The sequence below is a fragment of the Strix uralensis genome, chromosome 20 (genome assembly GCF_047716275.1).
Source record: "Strix uralensis isolate ZFMK-TIS-50842 chromosome 20, bStrUra1, whole genome shotgun sequence".
Taxonomy (NCBI): domain Eukaryota; kingdom Metazoa; phylum Chordata; class Aves; order Strigiformes; family Strigidae; genus Strix; species Strix uralensis.
Genome location: NC_133991.1, coordinates 5,423,005 through 5,449,376, shown reverse-complemented (window position 1 = coordinate 5,449,376; position 26,372 = coordinate 5,423,005). Strand labels below are relative to the sequence as shown.

General features: G+C 48.2%; 1 protein-coding gene across 4 annotated transcripts in view; it reads right to left on the bottom strand.

Annotated features, from left to right (window-relative positions):
* Nucleotides 1-3,767: 3,767 nt before the first annotated feature.
* The window catches only part of CAMKK1 (calcium/calmodulin dependent protein kinase kinase 1), a 108,393-nt gene continuing 85,788 nt past the window's right edge, over nt 3,768-26,372 (bottom strand). For 3 of the 4 annotated variants that reach the window (XM_074890747.1, XM_074890746.1, XM_074890748.1), the window contains exons 13-17: nt 22,661-22,748; nt 19,872-20,000; nt 18,789-18,892; nt 13,533-13,580; nt 3,768-10,415 (exon numbers count right to left, since the gene is read on the bottom strand). In XM_074890747.1, the coding sequence (XP_074746848.1) occupies nt 10,343-10,415; nt 13,533-13,580; nt 18,789-18,892; nt 19,872-20,000; nt 22,661-22,748 (442 nt within the window). In that variant the 3' untranslated portion in view covers nt 3,768-10,342. The remainder of the gene's footprint in view (nt 10,416-13,532; nt 13,581-18,788; nt 18,893-19,871; nt 20,001-22,660; nt 22,749-26,372) is intronic. The other variant, XM_074890749.1, reaches the window with a different exon arrangement.

The following is a 26,372-nucleotide window of genomic DNA, read 5'->3' as shown; positions in this document are numbered from 1 at the left end:
GCTGTGAGGTGATGTGAGTTATCCCGGCTGGTGCGTGCGGCCGCTCTCCCCTCGTGTTATCACATCACACACCGTAACATGGGATGGGAGCGAAAGCGCTGAGCGCCTCGGTGGGATTTCCAGAGAGCTGCTCTGGTGCTGCCTCCCCTGCACCCCAGCCCCTGCATTAAAATAAATGGGGGCGCAGAAAACGGGCATTCAGATCACATTAGTGGCAAAACATTGATTTAATCAAGCGAAGAAACTCGGTCAGGGCTTGATGCTGGCGGCTCCTGGCTGTGTCTGCTGATCCTCCCTGGAAATTGCTTTAGAAAAGAACATGGTAAACGTTTTTTTTCCTACTCAAGGAGGTCACATGACAAATCCTGGAAATGTTTGGCACTAGAGGGATCACTTTCTCGTGTAAGATCTTTCCCCCCCACCATTAAACCGTAGGAAAGATGGAGTGTGACTAAGGGGCCTTTGCTGGAGGGAAGCCTTGGAGGCGGCCGCGCAGCTTGGAGCGGAGAAGCAGGGATAACGATAAAGGGTGAAGTCTGTAATGGGGTTACTCCCAGTTGGGGCCTTCTGAGGGCTGATGACTCCCCCTTCATTGGGGACAGGAAAAGCCTGTCCCTCGCCCAGCCCGGCACGGCTTTGGGTGCTTCCCCAGCCATTCATCCTGCCTCCACATCCCCCCTACCAGTGCTGCAGTTTAAGTAGCAGTTGTGGCTCTCAGGACCAAACTTGGCAAGACAAAAATGTGGTTCAGAGGTTGGTTTAGCTCCACCTTGGCTGTAACTGAGGTCTCAGGCTTTTGCTTTAAAACCACCACCTATTTGTAGCTGGACTGTGCCCAAAGCCTGGACAGCAACTGCTTACCAGCACCCAAACCTGCAGCTCGCAAGGACACGCGCTGGTATCTGATATCGGACCCAGCAGAAACATCTTCCCATCTTTTGTTGGAAGTCATCATAGAAAATTTGCTTTCATCCTGAAAAGGAAAAAGAAGAATAATAAGCTAAGCAAATGAAATAATGTCAAGGCAAGATTGAGCCTTTGGAGCTCATTTCCCTGTATGGATCCTGCCAGGTGGTGATGCCCCAAAACTGAACATTTTGGACCCAATGGTCCCACGCCCGCAAACCCTCTGCTTGCACCCACCAGCAGCTCTGATATTTGTGTCCCCTTCCCCTGGCAGCTGCCCTGCCCGGTGTCTCTCTGCACACCCTCTGCCCTGCAGCCGTGGCTCCCGCACACCTGCTTCTGGGGAGTTTATTACCTGTCTTTTCCCTGTAAAAAGGAAATTCTCCTGCTGCTTTGCCTCACTTATCCCTCCTGGGCTGTTATTACTCCTACTTACACAACTCAGAATATTATTCCCTCTTGTCACCTTAATTTCTAATAATTAGTATTTGGTATAATGCTACAGAAAAAGTCAGCTCAATGAATACTACAATAAGCACTAAATTATAACCTACTGCTCAAGAAATCCATTTTGAAACGCAGCCCATGTAAAAGAAAACGAGGGGCAGTGCCTTTAAAGCCATTTACCTGGCTGGATCAACCCTCAAATCGAGTCCCCAGCGAGATCCTAAAATGACCATAAACCCTGGGGGCATTTCCTGGCCTGGGACATGTCACTGACCATGTCTTGGGGCTGGATGTGTGATGGTGGCAGTGATGTGGCCCACCGAGGTGGGACCAGGATGCCGTATCCCTGGGGAACAAGCAATTATGTGACTTTAATATTTTATTTACTCCTGACAAAATGCTGGGGTATTAATCCACCCGACGTGGGAGCGGGCGATAGCTTTAATCCAGCAAAAGTGTTTGTTCATTAAAGAGTCCTCGGTGTCCCTGTTTGCACACCCAAGCTGCTGCTGGTCCCTCTTACAGAGTGGTTTTCCGTGACTGGTTGCAGCGGGTTCAGCCCCGTTGCTATGGCACTGGGGCACATCTGGGCATGTTTTTCTGAGCTTACCACACAAATCACCTCTCCGATAGCACAAAGCAATGCGGTACCTTCCTTACCTGCTGGGGCTCGGCCGGTCAGGATTGCTGCAGCATTGAGTGAACCATCCCCAAAGGGGGTTTCAGCTCTTCAGTCACTAATTTGGTGTTGGTGTGCCAGAAACAACCTAGGAAACCCAACTTGGGCGGGGGGGGGCGGGGAGGAAAGAGGAGGATAAAAGTTTACAGTGAAGTTCAGCAGCTGCCTTGAGCCCACAGGAGCTGGTGATGGAGCTTGTCCTCTCCTTTCCAGTGCCGAGCCAGCCCCTGCCCCTTGCACTGCGGTGATTCTGGCAGAGCCGCAGCCACCCGTCCTCACTGCCAACGCGGAGAGGGCCATTCCCTTACCAAAAACGCAAAGTCAAACCACAACAAAGGAATAAACATCCCCAGGTGAGAAATAAAGCCACATAGCTTATATAAATCCAAGCAAAACCCTTCTCTGTTTTAATTGGGGCTGCGCCTAAGAGTGCTTTTTGTTGAGCATTTGCAAAATGAAGAGCAGGTTTTTATCTTAGTGTGGTTTGCTGGGAAACACCAGTCGTCATCTCAGTGTGCAGTCTGCTGCTGCAAGCAGAATGGGAAAATGAAGCTGTAACATCCTAATTTGAAGCATGGATGTGCCTTGTTAGCTGCTGGCTGTTGGGGAAGATGTGAGGATTGGCTCGGACAGGGATGTTTCTGTGACAGGATGAGTTTCCCCACACACAACTGGCTCAGGGCACAAAGTGGGCTCCTGCTTTCTTCAGGGAGGGAGGAACAGGACATCAGGGATTTCCAAAGCTGTGCCCACACGTGGAGACTTTGCTGAAGCATCTAGAAACAGTGTCCAGCAAAACTGAGCTTTTGCCCCCCAGCACATCCCCTCCTGACAACAGTGAACAGTGCAGCTCTGCTGGAAAAACACTTCAGGATATGGTGCATCCAAGGCTCTTTTTCCATCTACTTCTGCTGTCTGGTCACTACCACAGACCTGGACCCGTGTGTGAGATCATCTCTGGCTGGAAACGTTTTGATCTCCCCATTTCTGGCCCCTGACTGTGAAGCCAAAAAAATCACCTCATGGGAAGGGGAAGCTGAGTCTGGTTTGCTTAACCAAAGGGACTGCGTACTGAGCCCCCTGAGCGATGAGCTGTTGGAGGGGACACCGAGCCCGGCTGTTCCCTTGCATTCAGGGAGACTCAGTTCCTCCTTGGAACAGGCTGAGAAGGTGTCAGGAGAACTGATAAAGCCCAGGACATCCTGGTGAACAGACCAGACCCTACAGCCAGTTCACTACAAGTGCTTTGTACCTCACGTCCTTCACATTCAGACTCAGAAGGTGCTAGCAACCTATATCCCCGTGACTTAACTGGTGTGTCCAGCATTAGCAGTTATTGGGCTCATCATGTGTCCGTTTGGGCAGAACATTAATGACAGGTGATGAGATAGATGCCACAAGGGTGCCGAGTTTGCTCTAGCCCAGACCAACCTCTCTTCAAAGCAACTTGCACAATGTTTCTTTGGAAGAGAATGCAATTAAGGCAAGAGAGCTTCACAGGTCACATTACTGCAAGGTGCTCTAATGACTGGTGATGTGGTACTGAAGCACGACAGGTCCCTGAGCCTCTTCATCCAGGGAAAAGCCCAACAGGGAAAGGGCAGGGACAGAAGGGGTGGTGGAAGGCCTGTAAGCCCCTGTTTGCTGTAGCTAAAAGCACAGAGAGGGCTTGAACAGCAGAGAGCACACGAGAGCCAGCAGCGAGCGCCGCGTTAGGAACTGCACTTGCATGGAGTGTCATTTCTGTGGACTTTATTGTCATTTTTCTCTTCAGTTCTAGAGTACAAAAGCATGCAAAAAATAGCCTCTCTATTCATGGTACATATTTACAGTGTAACGGCCACGTGCCATTACAGTTCTGAGTGCATATACATCATGCTTGAGTTATAGCAGAGTACATACAGAGTCATATGTTTAACATCAAGTATAACAAGAGACTTAAATACTAACAGAACAGGCCTATAAATCAGAAACAGCAGCAAAATTACAGCACAGAGGATCCGAATTATACCTTCAAAAGTTGCAATTTATTTTTTCTTGAATTTACACTGGTTTTTTGGAACGCTTTGGCTGATGGCTTGTGGTTACTGACTGCGTGTCTGCTAGCAGTGACTCTGAGCATACAAGGCTTTCCTTCAGGGAAGGGAAGGTGAAAGGCAGGGACTAGCTCTGAAGCTCCTTTCCTCCCCTGGTCCCGTGGGAGGCTGCGTTCAGAGTAACAGGGTCATGGGGTAATCCAGGATAATTCAGGTTAGGAAGGACCTGATCAGAGCATGGTAGGAGCATGGTAGGAGGCTCTGGGCCAGGAAAGAAACCCCTTTCACTGCTTTGCTCAGCAAACAACACTGTAAATGTGCCCTGGTAAAGCGCAGAAGTTTGGTACCCAAAGTTATATACACACACAAAACCCCACTATCTGCTTTCCAGTGTCCAGTATTCCTGCTGGACACCCAACAGCCTCAAGCTCTCAGCAGAACCCCTGGCACTGCAGCACAGTCCTTCCTTTGGAAACCGTTTCACCTTTACTGAGATCCCCATCCCCTTGGGGCAGAAAGGAGCCTTCCCTCTATCACCATCTGACACAAAGGTGAGATTCCCCATCCCAAAGAAGGACCATCTTTTACTGTAGCTGAACAATAATAGCAAGCAGCTAGCAAAACACTGAAGGTGTGGGCTCTATGCCTGGAAATCACTGGTGAAGGTGTCTAAGACCATAAATGAGCCTTTTAACTCACACAGCCAGTCTGCCCAGAGACAACTCCGGAGAGACAACAATCCTGGCTGCGTTTGTTCTGAAGCTCTTGAATGAGCTGCACCACCACAGGATGACTCGCCATCAAGCTTCTCACGTGCCTGATTGTGCTGCTGGGTGTAGGAAAGCCCAGAGCACCAGCTACTGGACGTTGCTCACTGCAGCCAGTGGGGGATGAGGGCTCTGAGCACGAGCGAGGGCAGCCGGGAGGGACCCTCAGAGAGAGCCTGGGTCTCTAAGGGACTGGGATGAAGCCCCTGGGCTGGTGGGACAAAGCTCCTGGTTTTCTTGGGCAAGATATGAGGGAAAGCACTGAGCTGGAGAGAACAGATGAGCTCCCCCAGTCACTCACCACAGAAATGGAGAAAAACCTCCTTCAGCCCCTGCTGCAGCACTGCTGATGGCTTCAGGATACAGAGACATGCTGAAGGAACATAAAATTCCTCCCACCAGCTCCCTGCTGCAAGTCTGGCAATAAATAAGGAACTAAACTCCGTCCTGGGAGTCGTTTCATTGAGCTGCAATTCGTTTTGCATGGAGCAGCTCCACGGTCCCCCCACCAGGCTCCCTTGGAATGTGGCCGTACACTAAATCAGCTTTCCCATGACCAGCCCTGACGCTGCCCGACCACTGGCTGCTCCCATCCTCCCTGTTTTATTCCCCAGGAATATTTTCCAGGGCAACATTTGTCAAACCACCCTCCCTAACGTCCCCAACCAACACAGTTTGGGTTAGCAATGCCACGCAGCAAGGAGCTGGGGGTGTCTTTAACCTCAGTGGGTTTTTGCACCATTTTGCCTGCCTTGGAGGCCACATTCTGGCATGTAGCAGGGGAGATGAAGACCTGCTGAAGGGGACAGGCAGGCACAGAAAGGGGCACAGTGACAGGAGCGTGCTGGGCTTGCCAGAGACCCTGTACTTATCAGGTATCCCCCTCATGGTGTGTCACAGGGGACAGGCAAGAAGATACCTAAAGCTGCCCCATTTTCCATCTCCAACCCCCCAATGCCTCTCTGCTCCGGGGAGGGGCAGCAGCCTGTGCTGGTGCCCGAGGCCGGCTGCAGCCCCCGCGCCTGCGAACCTGCAGTGCTCCCTTGGCACAAATCTCCAGGTACACTTTCAGCTCTGAAACTCAAAGATTTCTCTAACTGGCAACCTGCAAGATGCAAAAAGTGAATGACCATCCAGACGGGAGATGTTGGCCCCAGACATGACACGAACAAGATACATAACTGATGCCTCCGTGACCAGCAAAGGACAGGCCTGACTTATCCACCCCTGAAAATGTGGATAAAGAAAACATGTCAAAGACATGTGTGCACTTGATCTTTCAGAAAGCCCAGTCTTTTGCTGCGCAGCTTGCTTCTTGTGTCTCAAGGCACTGAAAAAATAAATTAAAAAAAAAAAATCGCAGCCCACTCACACTTACTACTGCAGGTGATTTAGTTTCTCTTGCGAGCACGGGCTCCTACACGGATCGGGCTGGAGAGACAGTGCTGCAGTCAAACTTCCAGGTCTTCCTTCTGCCCTCAGCAGCATGAACACCCAACTACGGGCTCGCTACAAACACCCTCTCTGTTCTGCACACCTGCTCCACAGATTTGCTCCTGCTCCAGCGCTAAATCATGTGGCTACACCATGTCTGCCCACACTGCCATGTCTCATGGATGCATCACTGGGAAAACCACCGCCCAAAGCAGAGCCCTTATGGTTATCCATGCATCCATTCACACGCTGCAATACAGCATTAAAGAGCTGAAAACCTCATTTATTTGCAAGCGTGACATTCATAGCAATGTATTCCTGCCCAAAGGGTTAAAGACATTCACTGCAGTATTCCTCCACACCAGACAGGAGAGACTAAACCAGGATTTTTTACTTAGCACTACTTCCCAAACTGAAGGCCCAGAGCTATTAATTGAGCAAGACAAAGAGAAATCTACCTCCAGGAGATCCCTGAAAGAGAAATTTCCTTCAAGTTCCCTCAACCTGGGCCCATCCCCAAGCTGAAAAAGCCAACCAAAGCTGACCCGAGCTGACCATGCCATCACGCAGCGGGGGAAGAGGAGCCCTGCTAGGATGTAGAGCCCAGCCAACGCAGTTCAGAGCATCCTGGTAACTCTTTTCACAGGATGCTGGTGCTCCACAACTAGCATAGGCAAGCGAGGATTTGGAGGGGAAAAATACAGAGCACATGCAAAAGCATCAGAGCGCGCCGATGCCAGCTCTTCTCGCTGCTTGGAGGAGCCCTGCCGCACCAAACCCCATCCCCTCCTTCACAGAGAGAAGCGAGACAAATACCTAGCCATCCAGCTAAAGAGAATGACTTTCCTGAACAGATAAAAGGGCTGGATTTCCAGAGGTGTTTATTTTCAAATAAATACTCTCTCTTTAATCTCTTCCTTCCTTCAGAGCAGAAGTAGCATTGCTCCGAGCTGCCCAAGATGCACATAAACAAGCAAGGATTTCATTTCAGCTAAGCCAGAAGCAGAGCATATTTTTGCAGCAGTCCTATCAAACCTTTGAATAAATCCAAGTGTTTCTCTTGCTGCTAGTGCACCTTTTTAATTTCATGCAAGTTTTCAGGCTGCTGTCCGCAACATAATATGGATGATTTCTGAAGGTATAAAGGAAAGACCCACAAGACTGTCAGATTTGCTGAAGGTATGACAAAGCTCAGCTGTAGAACTCTGGTTGCTTCTTGGACCTGTGGAAACAGCTCCAGAAGAACTTCTTTCAGCTGAAAGGGCAAATTTTTCAAAGTAGGTTTTAAAAAAATCACCCATTCCCCCCATTCCTCTCCAAAACGGAAGCAACACTTCAGCTACCACTAAAGGAACATGACACAGAGCTAATTTGTAAATTATGATTCATTTGGTTGCATTAATTGAGGCTGAAAACAGCCCTCCAGCAGCCTTGCCCCGCTAGCTCCCACCTGTTTGGGCATCATTAGAATAACCCCAGCAACTGACTGGATTAGCAAATTATTCTTGCTATATATTTAAAATGCAATGAATAACCCCATTTTTGCAGTCTTAGAGCTCTGCTTAGACCTCAGAAATCCCATGGGGATAAGGATTACTGGTATTCCCTTTTCTCCCAGGGGTAAGGCGACTTACTGAGACGTGTCCTTGTCCCGAAGTCACTCCTCTGCACAGGCTGGCGGCTTGCCCAGCACCGCAGCCAGCCCAGGGGACACCAGTTGGAGAAAGCCCATTTTTCCACAAACTGGAGGACAGAGTTTGCTCCCACTATTTCCCCGGGGCTGCTCAGCTCAGCCCCTGGGGCGCAGCAGGACCTGGTGGCACCCCAGCAGAGACCCGTTTGCGTTCCGAGACCACCCGTCCCGCAGGCAGCGGTTCCTCCCGGCCAGTCCCTCCCGCTGCATTTGCGGAGCCCCCGCTGCGCTCTCAGCCTTGCCAAGGCCCCATCTCCCTTTTCACTCCCTTTCACTGGGTGCTTAAGTCTTCACTCCGAGGCAGCAGGATCCAAGCACAGGCTGGAGCATGCCAACCCACGACCCTCGGAGACGCGGAGCGCACAGGCAGCGCGGGCAGACGCACCAACGCAGACAGCATTTACCATCTGGATGCGAGGGATGCAGAGCACAGGCCCAGAGCAGTAATCTTTATGGGATCTAACACCTTTGACTGCTTTAAAAATTAAAGGTCTCCTTAATAAAATATATTAGCTGCAATATTATTTCCCAATTTGCCACTATTGACAGGTGAGATGTGGGGCAGAGCCCAGGCTGGGGACTGCTTCTGGGCACCCCACTGAGGGGGCTGAAGGTGAGTGAGGGGAGGCAGCAGGCTGGGGACGGGCAGCAAAGCCCAGCTGTGAAAATGCTGGGAACCACCAAACTCCATTGCAGGAAACAGAACGGGAACATCAGTGCACCAGTCACTACCAACAATCCTCGTACACATATCCACTTCGCACAAAAAATTAGGAAACAAAGTCCCAAGCCCTCAGGATTAACCTAAAAAAAGACAGTAGGATTATGTAGGAACCAAATTTAATCGTGTCCTTTATTTAAGTACTATAAAATAAGAACCCAATCCCATTGGCTTCCCAGGGGCATGTTCAGACCCCATAAAGCTCAAGGGAAAATATTGACATGTATTTTGACGGATTGATATCACTGGTTTTTACTCTTTGAGTGCAAGAGTGAAATTCCTGATTATACACACAGTCTCTATAGTCAACAGCCACTGAAACAGCTGCATTCGCCCTTTTAAGTGCAATCTCTCACCTGTTGTCAAACTGTAGAGATGAAGCTTCTAATCCCAAATTTAGAAGCAATCTATGGATAAAATAGCAGCATCAGCACGTGCATAAAAATTACAGTCTTAAAATAAAATTAAAAATTAAAGCCTTAAAAAACAAAAGATCAAGTTTTGATCTCATTTGTGTTCTGTAGCTTTCCTTAGTCTAAAAATCCTCCACCAACGTTTTCCATCCTAGGGAGCTCTCCCAGTTTGGGTCATTTATCAGGAAATTAGAGTTTAAAAGCATCAGGTACATAATATTAAAGGAGCTAAGAGATGAGTGAGGGAAAGGAAGTCACCCTTATATAAAATAAACCCCAAACCTGCCACTTCTTTTCAGCTCTGAGAACAACGCCTGCGCACAGGAGGGGTGCAGCTGACGGGGTGCAGTCAGGCTCTTTGGGAAGAGCACACCCGTTAGCAGACGGCCTCGGAGCACTGGGCCTGTCCGTGTCACAGCGTGTCACAGCGTATCCCAGCGCTCCAGACCTCGACGACGTTCAAAGGCTCATAGCACATTACAGGGAATATCGTGTGGTTCTTCTATTCTACAACACTGCCCTGACTAAAGCCATCGATGCTGGCAGGATTTACACTGTGCAAAACTGAGGGATAAGAGAAGGAAAAAAAGAGAGAAAGGCATAGAGTGACAGCGTTCACTCCAAAAGCAAGACCTCATCCTCATTTAACTGATATTCATAGAAATTTTGCCATCAGCTCCAACAGAAGCAGGACTGCATCCTGATATACAGAAGTGCTTTACCTGTGCATTAGATAAAACAGTTGCCCTCTGATACAAAACCTGGCTCCAATGTAAATTTTTTTTCCTGATGCTTCAAATAGAGAATGCAAAAAAGCAAGGAAAAAGTCTCTGGGGCAAACGACCCATGAGACAATGTTTGGTTTGCTGCGTTACAAATAAAACCACATTCATCGGCCAAGACACCCAACTACAAAGCCCACACGTGAAGCACAAGTGGAGAGCAAGGCACACACGGAGGAGCGCACGGACACCTTGCACGAGGAACGCAGCCGTCCACGAGGCCGAGCCAGCCCTCTGCCAGCCGTGCTGCCCAAGGACTCGCTCTTCTCCTTATTGCTGCTCTGTTCCTCTTTTCTGGTTTTCTGAGTTGGTCCGTTTTGGGGTTTTTGGGTTTGGTTTGGTTTTGTTTTTTTCGCTTTGCAGGCCCCGGACTTGGTGATGAGGGCAGATGTGTGCTAGACAACACCACGATGGGCACAACAGCAGCAGCACGTGAGCGACCAGCCTGTGACAGCCAGCTGGCTTCAGGATGTGGCTTCGTCTTCACACACGTCGGGCAGCTCCGGGTCCCGGCCTCCTTCTCTGCTCCCTTGTTTTCTACATGAATGGCAAGGAAATAAAGAGATTATAGGCACATAGCAATGTGAGAAAAAAAGCGGAGGGTTTTTTTTCCAACAGGCAACTCAGGTCAACACGTCAATATTAAGAGGGAACAGCAATGAACCAGCCTGCTGTGGTGGTACCACGTAAACAGCTCAGCAATATTCCTGCTCAGTGCACTGCAGTGCTTTGCAGCGCGTGCCCAGACACTTGTTTGGTCTCTGCACCCTGAAGACCGGGCTTTGCGCTTCCCTAAATGCCCTTCTCCTGGCTGCAGCATCACAAGGAGATATCTGGTTCTTGGAGAAACTCTTGCAGAGCAGCAGCAATGTTTCCAAATGATCTAGTTTGTATTTAGGGAGTTCTGGTTTGCTTTTCTTTAATCTGATTTTTTTTTTTTTAAAGAACAGTGATGGCTTGATGCCATAACTGCTTCTCCAAATCCCACTGTAAATAGCAGTAAAAACTGAATGCTTCTACCAGAAGGCAGTTTTCCCTACACAAGAGCTGTTTGATTTCAGTTTCAGTGAGTTTGGTCCCCCAAATCGCTCAGCACAAGAGCAGCAGTCCCTAAAACACAGTCAAGGTAACTTCCTTGCATTGTACCTACGCCACGATACCTTCAATCCTGTTGCCCCACTCTTAATTTTCAGTGTCTTCCTATGTAGAAGGCTTGAGCTTTGCTGTGGTGGGATGGGACACGCCACTGGGGAGGCAGGCTCAGAGCTGCTTAGGGCATCACTCTGAAGTGTGAGTGGAGACATTTAGGCTGATGGAACATTTTGCTGGCTCAGGCTGGGGGACTTCTACAGGCTCTGAGCTGACCTAACCAGTTCGGCAAAGCCTGGGCCAAGCCTCAGCTGCGCTGGCAGTCACGTACACAGCAGCCCTGCACTTGGGGGCATCCCTGAGGAGTAACACCCTCCCAGCCATCTGCAACACAGTCCCTGACTCAGCTCTGACCAGAGAAAGCTGTCACTGCTTTGGGCTGAAGGGAAAAAACGTGACACCTCCAGGTGCCACTCACAACACCCCACAGCCGACAGATGGCTTGAACCTAAAACGCCTGTTTCTCCATCATGAAGATGTGATGATAGCCACAGCGCAGAGGAGGTGATGCTGCCTCCCGGGGTGTCTGGCCTCGCTCAAGCCAGCCTGGCTGCAGCTGATTCTGCTGCGAGGACAGCAGGGGAGAGTCAGCGCTCCTGCACATGCCTGGAGCACACAGCGTTGGGGAAGCGTGCGTTCGGGGCTCTGGGGTTATTGTCTGGCTGGGAACAACACTGAGAGTACACACAGATCTATACCATTTTTGAAGAAACCAGAAATGATCAAAATTCATGTTCCCTTCTCCCTCTGCTCCAGCAAAGCCCTGTGATAAACCTGACCTCAAACCTGGAGCATGGACCACGTCCCTGGGGCGGGGGCTGAGGAACAGCCCCATCTTTGCTGCCTGTCATCACCCTCTTTAGATGATTTATCACCCCACGCAGCAGCAGAGGCTTCTTTCTCTGGCACAGCACAGCTCCCTGCCCGCAGCTGCCCGGCACATCCTGTTCTGTGCCTGGGGTGCACTCAATGCTCCCCCACCACCCCGAGCAGCTTCTGCCTCCCCAAGCACCTTGCAGCAGGGCAAGAGGGTTGCGACACAAAACAGTTTGACACCTGCACAGTGGCGAATACCAGCTAAACTCGGGTTGCACTAAAGTGGCAGAGATCAGCATCAGCACTCTGCAGTCTGCACGGGACCCGGGGCTCGTGCTGTGAGGCCTGCGGCTGAACGTGAATCTGAACGTCAATCTCCATCAAATAATTCTTTTTAAGAAACAAGACTGTATTTCTGCTATGTTTTTTAACACAGGTGAGTGAAGCCCAACCTGTGCAATTATCCAGGAGACCCTGTCGCTGTTAACCACAGCAGCTGCAGGAGGATCACAGCCTGAGTATTTACACAGTATTTTGTGCCCAGCAAGGAAGGAGCCTCACAGCACTTCCCCCCGAAACACAGGCAGCACAGGACAGGGATGGAGTGGGACAACCTACAAAGAGCTGAATCATAGCATACACACACACACACTCCTGATAAGTGCTTAATTCCTCCACTGAGTCCCCATTAAATACCAATAATCTGCCCTCCTCTAGGCTGGTGAAGTCCCCTTCCTCTCTGGGAAAGTTCTCTATGAAAAATGTATCAGCAGGCAGTGGCACCAGCTGGCACCGATGGCGCCACGTCAGTCCCCATCCTCCTCCGCCTGCCTTCTCCTATTTTCGGAGAATCTTTGCAAGTCCTTCCTCACTTGGAGCGGGCAGCATCCTCGCTCGAGCTCATCCATTCGTCTGGGAGCAGTAAACCAGGCCAGCCAGTCTCCAGAGTCGTGGAGCTGCTCGCAAAGGTACCGAGAGGCATGTGGCTGTTCCCTGGTCTCTGAGCCCAGTCCACATCTCCCCAGATCTGGGTGGAGGCTGCATCCTGCCTAAGCACTAGATCCTGAGACTTCACACTGAGATGTTTGTAAGCAGTTTGCATTAAATGCTATTTTGTTATTTAACAGAATTAATTGGATAGAGAGCTTCCTAGAAGGGTCTGTGCGACTGGTTGGACAAATGACTGTGTTTTAATGGAGTCCTGGCTGATGGGGGGTGGCTGGTCACACAGAGAGGCTGTGAGCCCAGAGCCCTCCCAGCACGGCATCAGAGACAGAAGTGCAGAGCAGTGGCGGAGCAGCTGGAGAAGAGATGGCTCTAGCTCTATTTCATTTGCATAACCACTAAATATTAAATCTTAGCCCAAATTACAAAGCTCAGGCTTTTTCAAATTCTGTAGCTATAGCCTACAAGATTGTGGGGCTGAGCAGCAGTTCCTGCTAAAACCCAACTGGCTTTTTTCACCCCTCCCTCCCCAAGAAGGCTGAAATGCCAAAGAACCACAAATAATAATAATAAAAAAAAGCATACATAAACATTAGTGTCACACACACAGAATTACTGCAGTAAAATTGCTCCTACAGGAAGGAAGGATGGAGCCAAATGCTCTCACTACCACACAAATCACACAGGCTGAGGAGAGGACACACGTTTCTACAGCACCCAGGGGAAACACAAACACTGAATTACCTTAAAGATGGATGCAAATATACAGATGTATTTAAGAGGAGTCTGTCCCTGAGAGCAAAACAATGAGACAAAGGAAGAAAGTGATCATGAAGATGATGGCAGCAGGCAAAGGAGCTTGTATTTCTGTACCTAACAAGCCTAGCGAGTGGAGCGAAATGGAGGATGGCACATCAGTCTTGTTTACTTGCAGCCTGAAGGACAGATGAAGACGAGCACTGGTACAAACCCACTCCAGCCCCTACCACTGCTGAAGGCTCCAGATGGCTTCCAGCATGCTGCTGGTGTCCAGCTGTGCTGCCCTGGGCCATGCAGTCTGGCACCTCTGGGGGCCTCATGTCCTATCACGGTCATGGCATCACCACCATGTGCAATGGGGGGTGCAGCAGCTGAGCTCAGCGCGGGCAGAGCTACACAAGTGTTGGGACACTCACTGCAGGGTCCTGCTGACGGTGGGTCTTTGCCAGAGGAAAATCTTGTGCCACCGTCCTGAGGTGGACGATGAGGATACCTACCTGCACCATGGGGCATGGCTCTTCCCACCAGACATGCCGTTCTCTCTTTGCAGTGAAAATTGATACAGCTTTTGGTTGGGTTTGACTCTGTTCTGACAGCATCTACATGGTACCTATCCAAAATCTTCCTGGGACTGGAGAGACAGACCCCAAGCACTAGCAAAGACCAAGTCCTGACACTTCCAGCAATTCAAGGAGGATACGTCCTGCTCCCCACCTGTAGGGACTAGTACCTCAGCTATTAGGAGTAAGCGTGCCCCTGCTTGAGAGAGAGAATATAGAAGGTACATACACCCCATGGGGTGCCCTGTGGTTTCACCTGTGGGAACGGGGCTAGAGTTACCCTGCTGGTGGTGGTGGCAGCACTGGCTTATGATGAGATAGAAGTGCTTGTCGAAGCTCATGCTGTAAGCCTGGCTGCTCCGGGGGATCTCTGCAGCCTGTTTTTGAGCAGCCCTATGGCACTGAGCCCTGGGACTTTCAGCACAAAGCCCCCACAAGGCAGGTACCTCTGTTTCTGCTTGGAGACTTGGGTCAGTCACTTTTTTGCCTCCTTCTTCCCCCAGCTTCCTCATGTCTAGCCTACATGACAGTATGGCCCTAAGGGCAGTGACGGCTCTTTTGCTCTCTTTTGGGGAAGGCTGGAAACAGGGTAGGCTTTCTAAATACAGACTGATCCCCCATACAGGAGCTGACAACCACATTTCATCAATAGTAATAGCAGCCATAATGGAAAAGTAAATTGGGTCTGTCAAAACACAGCAATTAATTTGATAGGTAGTAGTTGCAATAAATGAGAGTAATAAAATGTGGTGAAGCCCGTGCTGACTCAATTAGGAGAAATCTGGAGCAGGCAGAAGAAATGTAGCAAACACTGCTAACAGAAACTCAGAACTTAGCTGTGAACACTAAACAGCTGGGTTTAAAAAAATACCCTGCAACTGGAAAAATTAGAAACGATCAGTTGCTTCTGTAGCCACCACTACTGACAGGTTGAACCTGGCCATGGTGTGCAGGATCTGCAAGGCTCAGTGAATCACTGCATCTTCTGGGAGATCCTGCTCGAAAGGCAGGACCTGGTGCCACCCAGCCCCCCACGCAGCTCGCAGGGTACAGAGACAGCCAGCAGCACTCACACAGGGCTTCGAGGTGTGGGGAAGTGCTCTCGTGGGAGAGGCAGCCATTGCAAAACAAGAACTGCTGCTAAACAGGGGCATCTTCATTTTAGTTCCCTTCTACCTGGTGAATGTGCCTGCCATTTTAACAGCTGCCTTTTTAACTTTTCTGTGCTATTAAAGCAATATATAACACCCAGGAGAGGATTTGCTTCTTCCAGGTCTAAGGAGAGCTAAAAAAGCCCTCTTTCCTCCCAGTACTAATTTACAAACTATTTCAAGTCACCAGTGTCTTAATGGTGTCCTCTAAAGGAACAAAGGCTGCGGCAAACATGAAAGACCTCCTGCTATCGCAAAGCCTTCTGCACATGCAGCTTCTGTACGAAGCATTTCCAAGAACAGAGCCCAGAACACTGTGTATAGGTAATGCAGGGGAGAAATTAAAAAAAGATTCAACCACATGATTTAGTTTCCTCCTCTCCAAATCCCAAAGAGTGAGCTTAAAGGACAGATCCATTTTAAGAACCATCAATTGGGCATCAAATACCAGAAAGCAGGCTCAGCTGTCAGAGGATTTCCTGCAAAATGTATTCTCAGTATGGGCACAGATGTTAAGATGCTTGAAGCAGCAGTGAGTGGGGCTCTGGCAATTTCACATGCAGCCTAATTAAACAAATTGAATGTGAAACTGGAGTTTTCTAATTGCTTTTGTTTTTTCTTACACAGAAACACAACAAGTTATTTTCTACCTATAACTAGAAGGAGATACAATACTACAAAAGCTGATTTATCTCTCTAAAGACACTGTCACCGGGGAGGAGAAGCTCTGTGATGGAGAGCTTGGGAACTTATGGCTCATTTTTTGCTCAGCTCCTTGCAGGCAACCACACAGCAGCGTGGCCAGAGAGCAGCAATGGCTGCGGGCACTGCCCTTCTGACAAGTCCTGCTTTTGGGGTCCCCTGTCCAGCTCCAGGGGTGGAAGCAGTGTCTGACATGCAGGAACTCTGCAGAGCCTTTAGGCTACAACAACATTATCTGCTCCTGCTCGGTCCTAGAAAGCTACAGTCATCCACACTCACTCAAAACTTGTTTTAACTAATACAGTGCTATTCATAACATTTCACTGCTGTTATATTTTATATGTGTATTAAGGGTGGTTTTACTACAGAACCACCCACTATGAATTAAGAACTGGATGAGCTTAGTGTCTAGTTCTGTTTGCCCCTGTGGAAATAACACTGTAATCAAGAGAACTCACTGAACAACGAACATTCCCATTTAGACTCAGTTCACTTAAAATCAATGTCATTAGATGCAACAAATCTATTTCAGTTTGAAGTGATTTTCATTAGATTCAACCAGTTTAACGTTTTTCAACGTTTGAAATAATAATCCACATTCCTTAAAAAAGCATCCCTGCTGTAGCGTTTAATATATGACACTATTTGTTGAAGAGATTTAGCCAACGTCTTTTAAACAGAAGGGTTTCAAGATGGGTTCTCAAAGCTCCAGTTGTGCATGAATTAGCTTAGGATAAAGTCAATTGTTACTGTTAAAAGTTGTCACTGACGGCATGAGACTGAGAAATGAAGGGATTAGTGCCGTGGAGAACTGGCACATCCAAAGACCGTTCACATTTTTTATTTTTAAGGGCTTAGACTGACCTGACATGTTTCTGTAAACCCAGAGTACTGGGCACAGCAAAACAACAGTGGAAATTCTACATGGTTGTCAAAAACCTTTCAGTCCTGTACAAGAAGCCTGAATGCAAACATGGGGCTGAAATGAGTAGACAGGGAAAGATGCTGGTTTTGTATAAGTTGAGAATAATATGACTAGCAACTTTAGGAAGGAGACAAACAAAAGTGGAGGCTTACAGTTCACCTTCAAGGCCTAAAAAGGTTTAAAAATGGATTAGACATTGATAATGTGGCTAATCAGAAACTCCACAGCTACATTAGATCAAACGAACTTTACTTATTCTGAGCAGATAAAGCAGCACCTGGCTCCAGGCAGGAACCAGCCACAGCATCGAGGGTCACGAAGTTTTCCCACCAGCTGGTTAACGGCAGGGGCTTTCAAGCATTTCAGATGAAGGTGGAAGGGAACAGGTCCCTTTTGGAAACAGGCTCAGGGTACTAGAAGAGACGACCTTGAAATATCAATTCAGGCAGGGTTTGAAAAGAAATCCCACCTTGCTCTGAATTGTCTGTCCTGGACAGTGGGAAGCATACAATATGCTTTTCTTCAAATTTAGTAAAAGTTTCCCCATCTCAGAGCAATGCCATACAGCGACCAGGAATGACAGTGAAGACATGGGCAGGGACATGTGTCAAATTAGCAATAACTAATTTGGAAGGCAGTGAGCCAAGGGAAGTCAACAAGGACAAATCCCTTGTGCTAAGCTGGCAAAGGAGCTGTGACTGCCATGCTCTTCAGCTGTGTCCCCACAGCAGCACTGGTGTATGGGGTGTTTAAATGTTAAACCAGTGTTTAATACTAACTGTTCCTGAACTCAAAGGCAAAGCCTTTACTGAAGTCTCCAACACACAGTTGGGCCCTAAAGCATTAGCATCCTTAATTGAGCTGAGCCCTTAAATCCCCATACACCCGTGAAAGAGACGCTCCATCTGCACCATCAAAGGTGTGGTGAGACTCTTAGCACACCCTCATGGGAGTTTGCTAGCCATGGTACTGGGATTTTGGGTGGAAAAGCATCATTTTGGGACAACACAGCTTTGTTGTGAACTGCAATCTTACAGATCCTGTGGGGTGGAAACATGAAAATAATTGTCCCAGGTCAGGCTAACGGTCTAGCTGTTATTTACTGGACTGATGGTCCAGAATCCTGGCTCCAAAAGGGATTGGTAACAAAAATGAGGGAGAAAGAGTAAAAACCAAATAAAGAGAAATCCTGCCCCTACCCCTGTACATCCAGACCATTGTGTTTAAAAATTGTTGATGAATCCAACAGGTATTAATTTGTCTATTCCCTTTTTAATCACAATATAGCCATTTATATCCGGCCTCCAAAATATCCCGTTGCAATGTGTTCCACTATTTCATAGCTGGCAGTGTGAAAAAAATCCTGTATGCTTTCTCAAATGAAAAAGCAATGTCAAAGTGTTCTCCACTGTCTGCCCAAGTGTGTCCATGGTGTCTCTGCCCAAACTTGGGCCCCACACCAGAGACAAACCACATAATCTCATTTTGAGTTTATAAAACATTCAAACTGCTCATCTGGCACCTTTTCTGTTGTCCATAAAAAGGAGTGAAGAATTAAACCCTCCAATACATATCTAGACTAGACTCAAACTTATTTTAGTTCACCAATCTCTAATGGATCTTTGATCACAGTGTATTATAAACTAGCAGGTTAAAAACCAGACCTGACATGTGTTCAGGCCAAACCCACCTTACAGCAAGAACTGCATCTGTTTAGGCTGCTTTAATGCATTTTATTTTAACCCTAGAGGACTTGAGGTAGATTTTACCTTGAGTGTTTGATTTAGAAGGGAGTTTTGTCCTTAAATGCTACACAAAAGATCTGCGGACTGCTTCCTTCATCCTCCCCACACACCTTTACTCTGCACGTGCAGCAGAGTCGGGCAAGGCTGTATATACGTACATCAGTAAGTTCCCTGGTGCAGACATGGACCTCTCCTCCCGCCTCGTCTGAGACTCGAATGGATTTCCAAAGGAGCGTTTTCTTAGCATGGCCTTCACTAGGATCTTTGAGAAAGAAAAACTGATCAGTGAGAACAGCAGGACTGACTCCTTGAAGCTAGTTCAGAGGACTCTGACAACAGCTTCTTTAATAATTCAACAGACATTTAACAGCATTACAGCTAGAGCATGAACTAAAGGAACCCACAGAACAACTATGTGACTTTCAGGCAGTGACAACGCCACTCCCTCGAGCGGTAAACTCAGACCCCTGTATGCAAGAGGCGAAGCAGGTGCTGCTGACCACTGCTGGCCACTCGTGGTAGTCCAAGCCCATGAGGGGGAAGTGCCACAGGTCTCCTGGGCCATCCTCCCAGTCAGGCACTACAGCCTGCAGAGTGCTGCTAGCTCCTGTGGGTTCAAAGGCAAGGATCCTGCTATCAAGGGGAAAAGATGGTTTTAACTATGTCAACATCACACCCCAAGAACTGTGAAAACGGGTCCTCGTTGTGCTCAGCACCTCTCTTCCCATGAGGAACCCCCCAAAGGCACCTGCATTGTAGTAACTGCCCATAGCAGAGCTCCAGCTGGCTATACACAAACCGCTGAGAGCGCCCTCAACACCCACTTGCAGTCCCCTAAGGCTGACAGGCACATGCATCTGTCCTCTCCCTGCTTCTCTGGCCAGGTCACAACTTCAGGTTTGGAGCCTTCATTCTGAGCATCCAAATGGGGTTTCTTAGGAACCTCTTAGATTAATGAAACAAAACACACCTGGGATGCTTCTGGTGTTCTGAAATGTCTGATGGCAGACACTTTGGACAGCTCTTATGAAAGCAGGCTGACATAAACAGGACTGCTCACACAGTCATGCCCTACAGAGTCAGGCTGCTGCAGTACTCAGAGACGCAGAAAGTTCACGCTGGGTTGAAAGGCCAAGCTTTTCATGCCAGGAGCCCATGGATACCCTTTCCAAACCTCCTTCATCAGCTGAAAGCTTCAGCTCTTGACCCATGCAGAGGATGCGGTTGTGGTTTATACGTACCACAGCTGGCAAACTCGGAATTGTCTTCACTGAGTTCTTCACCTCCTCCTCGGTCACCTCCACCACTGTACAGTGCTCTTCCTCCAGCGGCAGGGGCTCCTCGCCACCCTTGGTTAGCCATGGATGCACCTGTGTGGGGAAGAACACTGAGACAGCTGTAGCTCTCCCTTCTATAGCAGAGTGCTGTGGTGTCAGTGATGAGAGAGAAATGGGGGCACAGGACTGATTATGAGGGTAAGCTGTTACCACTGCTCCATGTTCCACCTCCAGTGATGTGCTTCAACCAGCTCCCTTGGAAATGGCTGCAATCTGGCGCCTGGTTAGATGGCATCCCCTAATGCCCGGTGCTGTCGCACCCACTGGCACTGTCTGGCACCTTAGAGGAGCCCAGCACCCTCCGAATCAAGCTCGAAAGGCTTTGAAAATGAGTTAATCCAAAGCATTTTCATCTTTTTCTCTCCTATGCACCCATTTCATCTAGGGTTATGTGTGCTCGCTACCTGAGAGAATCAAGATCACTTATGTATCTGCACAAACAAGGGTTGAGGTGCTTAAAATGGAGTACTTGGGTCTGAGCATCGAGGCCTCATGCTACTGCAATGGCCTCCCACCTACATAAGTGGCAAAATAACACACCTTGCCACCTGGGCACCATGTAAACCCCCCCCACACCCACAAAGGATAGGGAAGGCAGTTTCCCACCATCCCTCCATGTTGCTGCTGTGGGAGGGAGTTGAGAACAGGATGGGGTAAAGGTCTCTGCTACCAACATCCAGGGCTGGACGTTTTGCCTGTCAGGGAGAGCATCATCCAGTGTCACTGCCAGAAATGCTCCAGGATGAGGAGTTTAATTAGGATGGATGCTCACTGCCTACTGCCATTCCAGTGAGCTGGATACAGGTGTCCAGAGTGGTCTCCAAGGGCTTAGTGATGAGCTGCTTTACAGCATTTAATTAAGTTGTGTTTTCCAAAGATCATTAATTGTGCTTATAACAACTCTTTTCAAAGGCACATCACCAAGTCCAGCCTTAAGTGAAACCAGTGCACTAAGCCCTGCAGTCTGCCTGGGGCTTGCGAACCTTTCAGCTCGGGAGAGGACTCTGTCTAGCCATATGTTCAATGTTCCTCATACAAAATTATTTACTTGATTCATTTTGATGGTGAACAGCAATTCCAAACCCAGTTGGGCAAAGCAGTTAAGATATTTGTCCAGCCTAAGCCCCTTATATAATTGTACCGTCTCCTTCCAACTTTTGCCATGTTTATCTTCAATGTAGACATCACAGATTTATCACAATGATAAATGACCACATACGAGACACAGCGTGGAGCTAATGCTGCCAGCAGAAGAACATTTGCAGCCATGTCAGGATTTTGTCTTACATGTAAGGAACATGAAAGAGAAAGAGGAGTGTGAAAACAGGGAAAACCAAAAAGGGAAGGAGGAGGAGATGGCCTGGAGCAGCCAGTTAGAAACATCTGACTATGCAAGAAGCCAAGGCTGGAGCCCCGATGCCGCATGGCCTGCTATATGTTATTGCAGAGTGAAAAAGCTCCTTGGGATTTGTCTGTGAATACAAATAGAGGGAGTGTGCCATCTCCCCGCCAGGATTGGATCAGCTGCACATGTCAGGCTCTCCTGTACTCTGTAGGCTGGATTCCTCTGACCAGGGCCCTCAGTGACGGTGGCAGTCACTCCACAGCCACCTCTGCCAAGAAGCTGCTCAGCCTTCATCTTACTTGGGGGAACAGCAGAGGAAAGCTGCCCTTTTTCTACTGCTTCTCTCTCATGGGATGGTTTCCTTGGTTGTGAACATGAGGAAAGCTGTGTTCAAAGCCCTGGGCTGAGCCCAGAGCCCAGCCTGGCACTAGAGACACATGCTCTTTCAGCATCGAACGGAAGTCCTCAAGCACACCAAGCACTTTCAGTGCACAGCCAGGGATAAGATCCAGCACCCAGCTCTGCTCTTCTCCCCAAGGGGTCTTACAGGACATGGGTTTCCACATGAAATGCCTGCGAGAGCTACCAAGCGAAATGCTTAAATACAGCTCCAAAGGACTTCCCACCATCACTGGCTGTGGACTCCTGGGCATGGATGAAAGGAACGTCACATTTTCTCTTGAAGTTCAACCTTCCTACTGTCAGCTTTGGTGGCAAATGTGCTGGTGTTGGCCTGAGACAAAGCGAAGAAGAGTGGCATGCCTGCAGAGGATGCTGATGGATCTCTGTGGAAATCTTGAGATCCTCCAGCAGGTCTGAGGCCTTGGTGATGGGTGACAGGAGGACAGAAAGCCCATCCAAAACCAGAATGAAGCCAAACCCTGCGAAGCATTATGCTCTACCAAGCTTATTCTTTCTTTCTATTAATAAGCATCTCCCAAGTAATGCTGACAGAAACAAATGTGCTGCCTTGAGGCCACTGACCACGCAAGCACCAGAGGAAGAACACACTTCCAGCCCCCATAACACAGGTCCAACACTGACAGCACAGGCTCTGCAGCTAGCAGTCCCCATGACAATGTTGATTCTCCTGGGAATTCACTGAGGCTCAGTCAGCTTTTAAGTGATTTTAATTTAAATAAGTAAACAAGAAAGCTTTTGTAAATATTCCCCAAGCAAGCAGCAGTGACAGAGCTGTTACATGCTGCAAAATGAGCACTCTCCAAGGCGGCATGCCAGAGAAAGATCCCAAAACAAACACCAAGAACAACTCTGCCTCATTAGAAGGAACCAAAGGAACAACAAAATCAGCTGAGACAAAAGACTGTAATACCAATGTCCAATTTACCTTAATTTCAGGGACTGTTATCCTTCTTTCTGGGTTTTTATCGAGCATGCGTAGGATAAGTTCCTTGAGTTCTTCACTTATCTGTGCTCTGAGTAAAGAGAATAGCAGTATACAGTTAACATGGGAATTGTAAGTGTTCAAGGCATGAATAGTCCTTACTGCAGTTACTTGGTATAAATCTGCTCTGCTCAAAAGATATTTTCCCTGCAAACCTGGCTTGAGAAAGGAAGGTCTAGTTGTTGGTTCCTTCTCAGGCATCATGGTCACTGCTCCAGGGTTTGGTTATCCTGTTCTGCCCACTAACACAGTTACACGCTCTCAAAATGCAGGTCAAGGGATCAGGTGAAAGGATCTAAGGACTATTTTAAAGACAGCACATTATAGGGGAATTTCAGAGGACAGATTCTGGGACAACAGAGTGTTATTGAGAGCAGTAGAGAGCTGGGCTCTATGAAACAAGAAGGGCACGACTTGATCTGCCAAACCAGCATCATGAGCAACCGTATGCTGGAAGAAACATCCCCACCTGACACTCAAGTTCCCAGCTAAGCTTGCAGGTTGTGTTAATTAAATGGCTTCCATTAACGCTGATGGCAGCCAGTTCGGTAACTTGGTATTTCCTACCTGTATAGCTCAACCTTGGGGTAACATAAGGAGGGAATGAACAGATGAGATTGAAAGAAATACATCTAATTTTTTAACACCGTTTCCAAGATCTAAATGCTAGTGCCTGTACTCAAAAGCCACCTTATTCACATGGAACCCTAGGTCCTGCTGTCTGTCTCTCTAGTCTAAAGGCTTCAATGATTTCTGTTGCTAATGATGCAGGCATTGTCTTTAAAACACACTTGACCTATATGATCAAAGCGCTACTGAAATAAAATGCCAGCGTATAACAGAATTATATCAGGCAGTTGAAAGGCTGTATCACAAATTACTTTGGAGGAGCTGCGTTTCTGCATGGAGATGGGATTTGGCAGCATAAAACATCACTCCCCAGCAGGGCTGGATTTCAGATTGAAAACACTGATGAGGACCAGGTGCTGTGCCCACCTCCTCTGCACCCCCTGCAAGCAGAGGAGGGAATAAACTAACATAAACCTAAATGAAGAGCATATCACAGTAAAGGATATTGTAGCCTGATGAAAACAGAGCTTCTGTTTAATAATTTATGAATACTTTATGTGGACTTTGGTTATGGGATCTTTAACAACCAGCCACAAGGAAACACTGCTCGTTCAGTGGGAAGGGGCAGGAAGTGGGTTCAGTTTAAAACCTGAACACTTTCAGAGTTATGCCAAGGGTCTGCAGTACACAGGCAATATGGCCCAGGCAAGTGGAATGGCAGGATGAGTCCTCAGAGGCTTCCCACTTCCTCGGCTGCACTGCAGGTGTCAACTGAGGTGGGAATGGGAAGAACTGTGCTGCTCTTGAGATGAGCTCCAGGCACAGAGGAACAGCTATGGGGAGTGACAGTGCATTTAGCAGGTCAGAATAAACAGACTCTTAATGAAGGACCATGCCGAGATGCAGGTGGGATGGTGTTTTTATAATACTTAACATCAGATCTGTGCCAAACTGGCAATGGCTTTATTTAAAATACAAGAAGTAGACTATATATAATCACCTAACATTTCTGGGCACCAGATTGATTTCTACACAACACAGGATTAATGTCATAAGGAAAAGCACTGTAAAAAGGATCACAAAGTGTCAGGTGGGTTACGGCCAGGTGATAGACTGTGTCACCCTGTCTGTTTTTCCTCCTCTCCATTCTGCCAGGGTGCATGCTGTACCCAATGACATTTTCCATCTGAAAAGCCTGCGTTATCTGGAATTTCTCAGAGTCATAGACCTGTAATGGCTCTCAGGAAAATGCCAAGCATCACAGAGCTCAGCACCCATCTGGGAGGGCTGCCAGCACCACAGATCATTTTACAGGGTGCCTGCAGGTCAGAGAACATTCTCCTGGACTTCAGCTCTTCACCAGGAGGGACTACACTGAGCTTCTGGCTCTCTTTAATACATGCCTAGACAGAAACTTCTTCAGCTTGCTTTTTAGTCATGCCAGGATCATCAGGGTGTGAGCTAACCCCATTTATGTTGTGTCATGCCAAGGACTCACTGACATGAATGAGAACTCCAGAGCAATAAATATTTATCCCAGCGTCTCTAAGGGAAGGGAAAGGACAATGACGCCAGTACAGTCAGCTCCATCTCCGTCCTAAAGGTTGTCAGGAAACAGGCAATGAGTTTCCATGGACTGTCTGCAAACAGGAATGTGACTTTTGTAGCCATGGTGAAATAAATTGAAACCAAAATATTCCTAACTGTAGTGAGGTGCTAATTCTGTGGGAGGCCAGGGTGGATCCAGTCCAGGCCATTCCAGCTTTATGTGCGTCTCTGTTACTGCCTTTATCTAACAAATAGATGTAGTTTAGAGTCGTCAACACCCAGTAACTCTCTGCTCCTCCAACCACCTAACTAGGGGTGCAGCTTTTTTTTAGACTGGGAGAGCAGGTCACCGAAAAATCCAAATAAATCATGCAGCCAAATTATCACTGAAGGAAATGTCTGAATGAAGAAAAGGTTCTTAGCACAACCCATTAAATGTTAATAGCTTACTGCAGAGACAGATGGGAACAGTCACTTGTAAGCTGACTGCTAACCCAAATATATGATGGCTGAGAGAGGATGGGCGTTTTGCCAGGACCCAAGCAAGCAGAGAGAAGACTGCCAGGGAAACATAAACAATTTTTTATTTTTGCTGCAGTGCTGTCAGGACAAAGTCCTGCCCTGACCGCAGAGCAACTGGTGGGAACACAGCAGTGTGGCACGACCAGCCTTTGTGCTCTTAATGCCTGAAGCCTGGTTAGCTGTAAAACCTCACGGATGGCACAGGGCTGGCTTGCCAGAATTGCTCCATACCCCACAACTGGGGCCTGTGTTCGCCATCTAACAAGTGGCCTGATCTTGTGGTGCAGGTCCCCGGGAGGTGTGCTCCACACAGCCCTCGGGGTGGGCTCCACCAGCCTGAGCAGAGACAGCTCCGTCTGACCTATCTGCAGTGGCTGTGCTTCACAGTTAATGGAGAGGTAATTAATACAGCCCCTGGAGCCTGGGGCATGAGTCATCCCATCTAAAGCAGATGTCTAAAATAGGACAGCCTGAGCACCCATTGCTTTCTGCAGACTCAGAAGGAAGCCTGGGACTGCCAAGGCAGAGGCCCAGCCCTTTGCTGTTGGTGTCTAAAAATTCAGTGAGCATCTCACAAAAAATTCGTGTAATAGATGGTGGATACATGCACATATTGCAGGCTGCCTGACAACATCCCTCCCTTCCTCTTTAATACCAGATGTGCCTTTCATTAGAGTTTTAATTTCTTCACATTTGTTTTAAATCAAGTCATTTTATCTCTACATTTTTATTAGAATGAGTAATTGGGTCAAGAAGGTCAAAAATTCTTTGCCTGACTACTGTGCTGATTGTGGAGAGGAGGAAAATAGAGTCCAGCTTTGGCTACTTCATCTGATAGCAACCAGGAGAAACAAATTAATCACCAACAGGAAGTCACCAGAGGCCTGAAGATGGAGGGAATGCCAAGGAGTGGCCAACACACGAAAGGAAAGGCATGGTGGCTCGATGGCAGCGGCTGAGCATGCATCGAGCGTAATCGTCTCCTGCCAGGCTCATCTGCCAAGATCACAAAGAC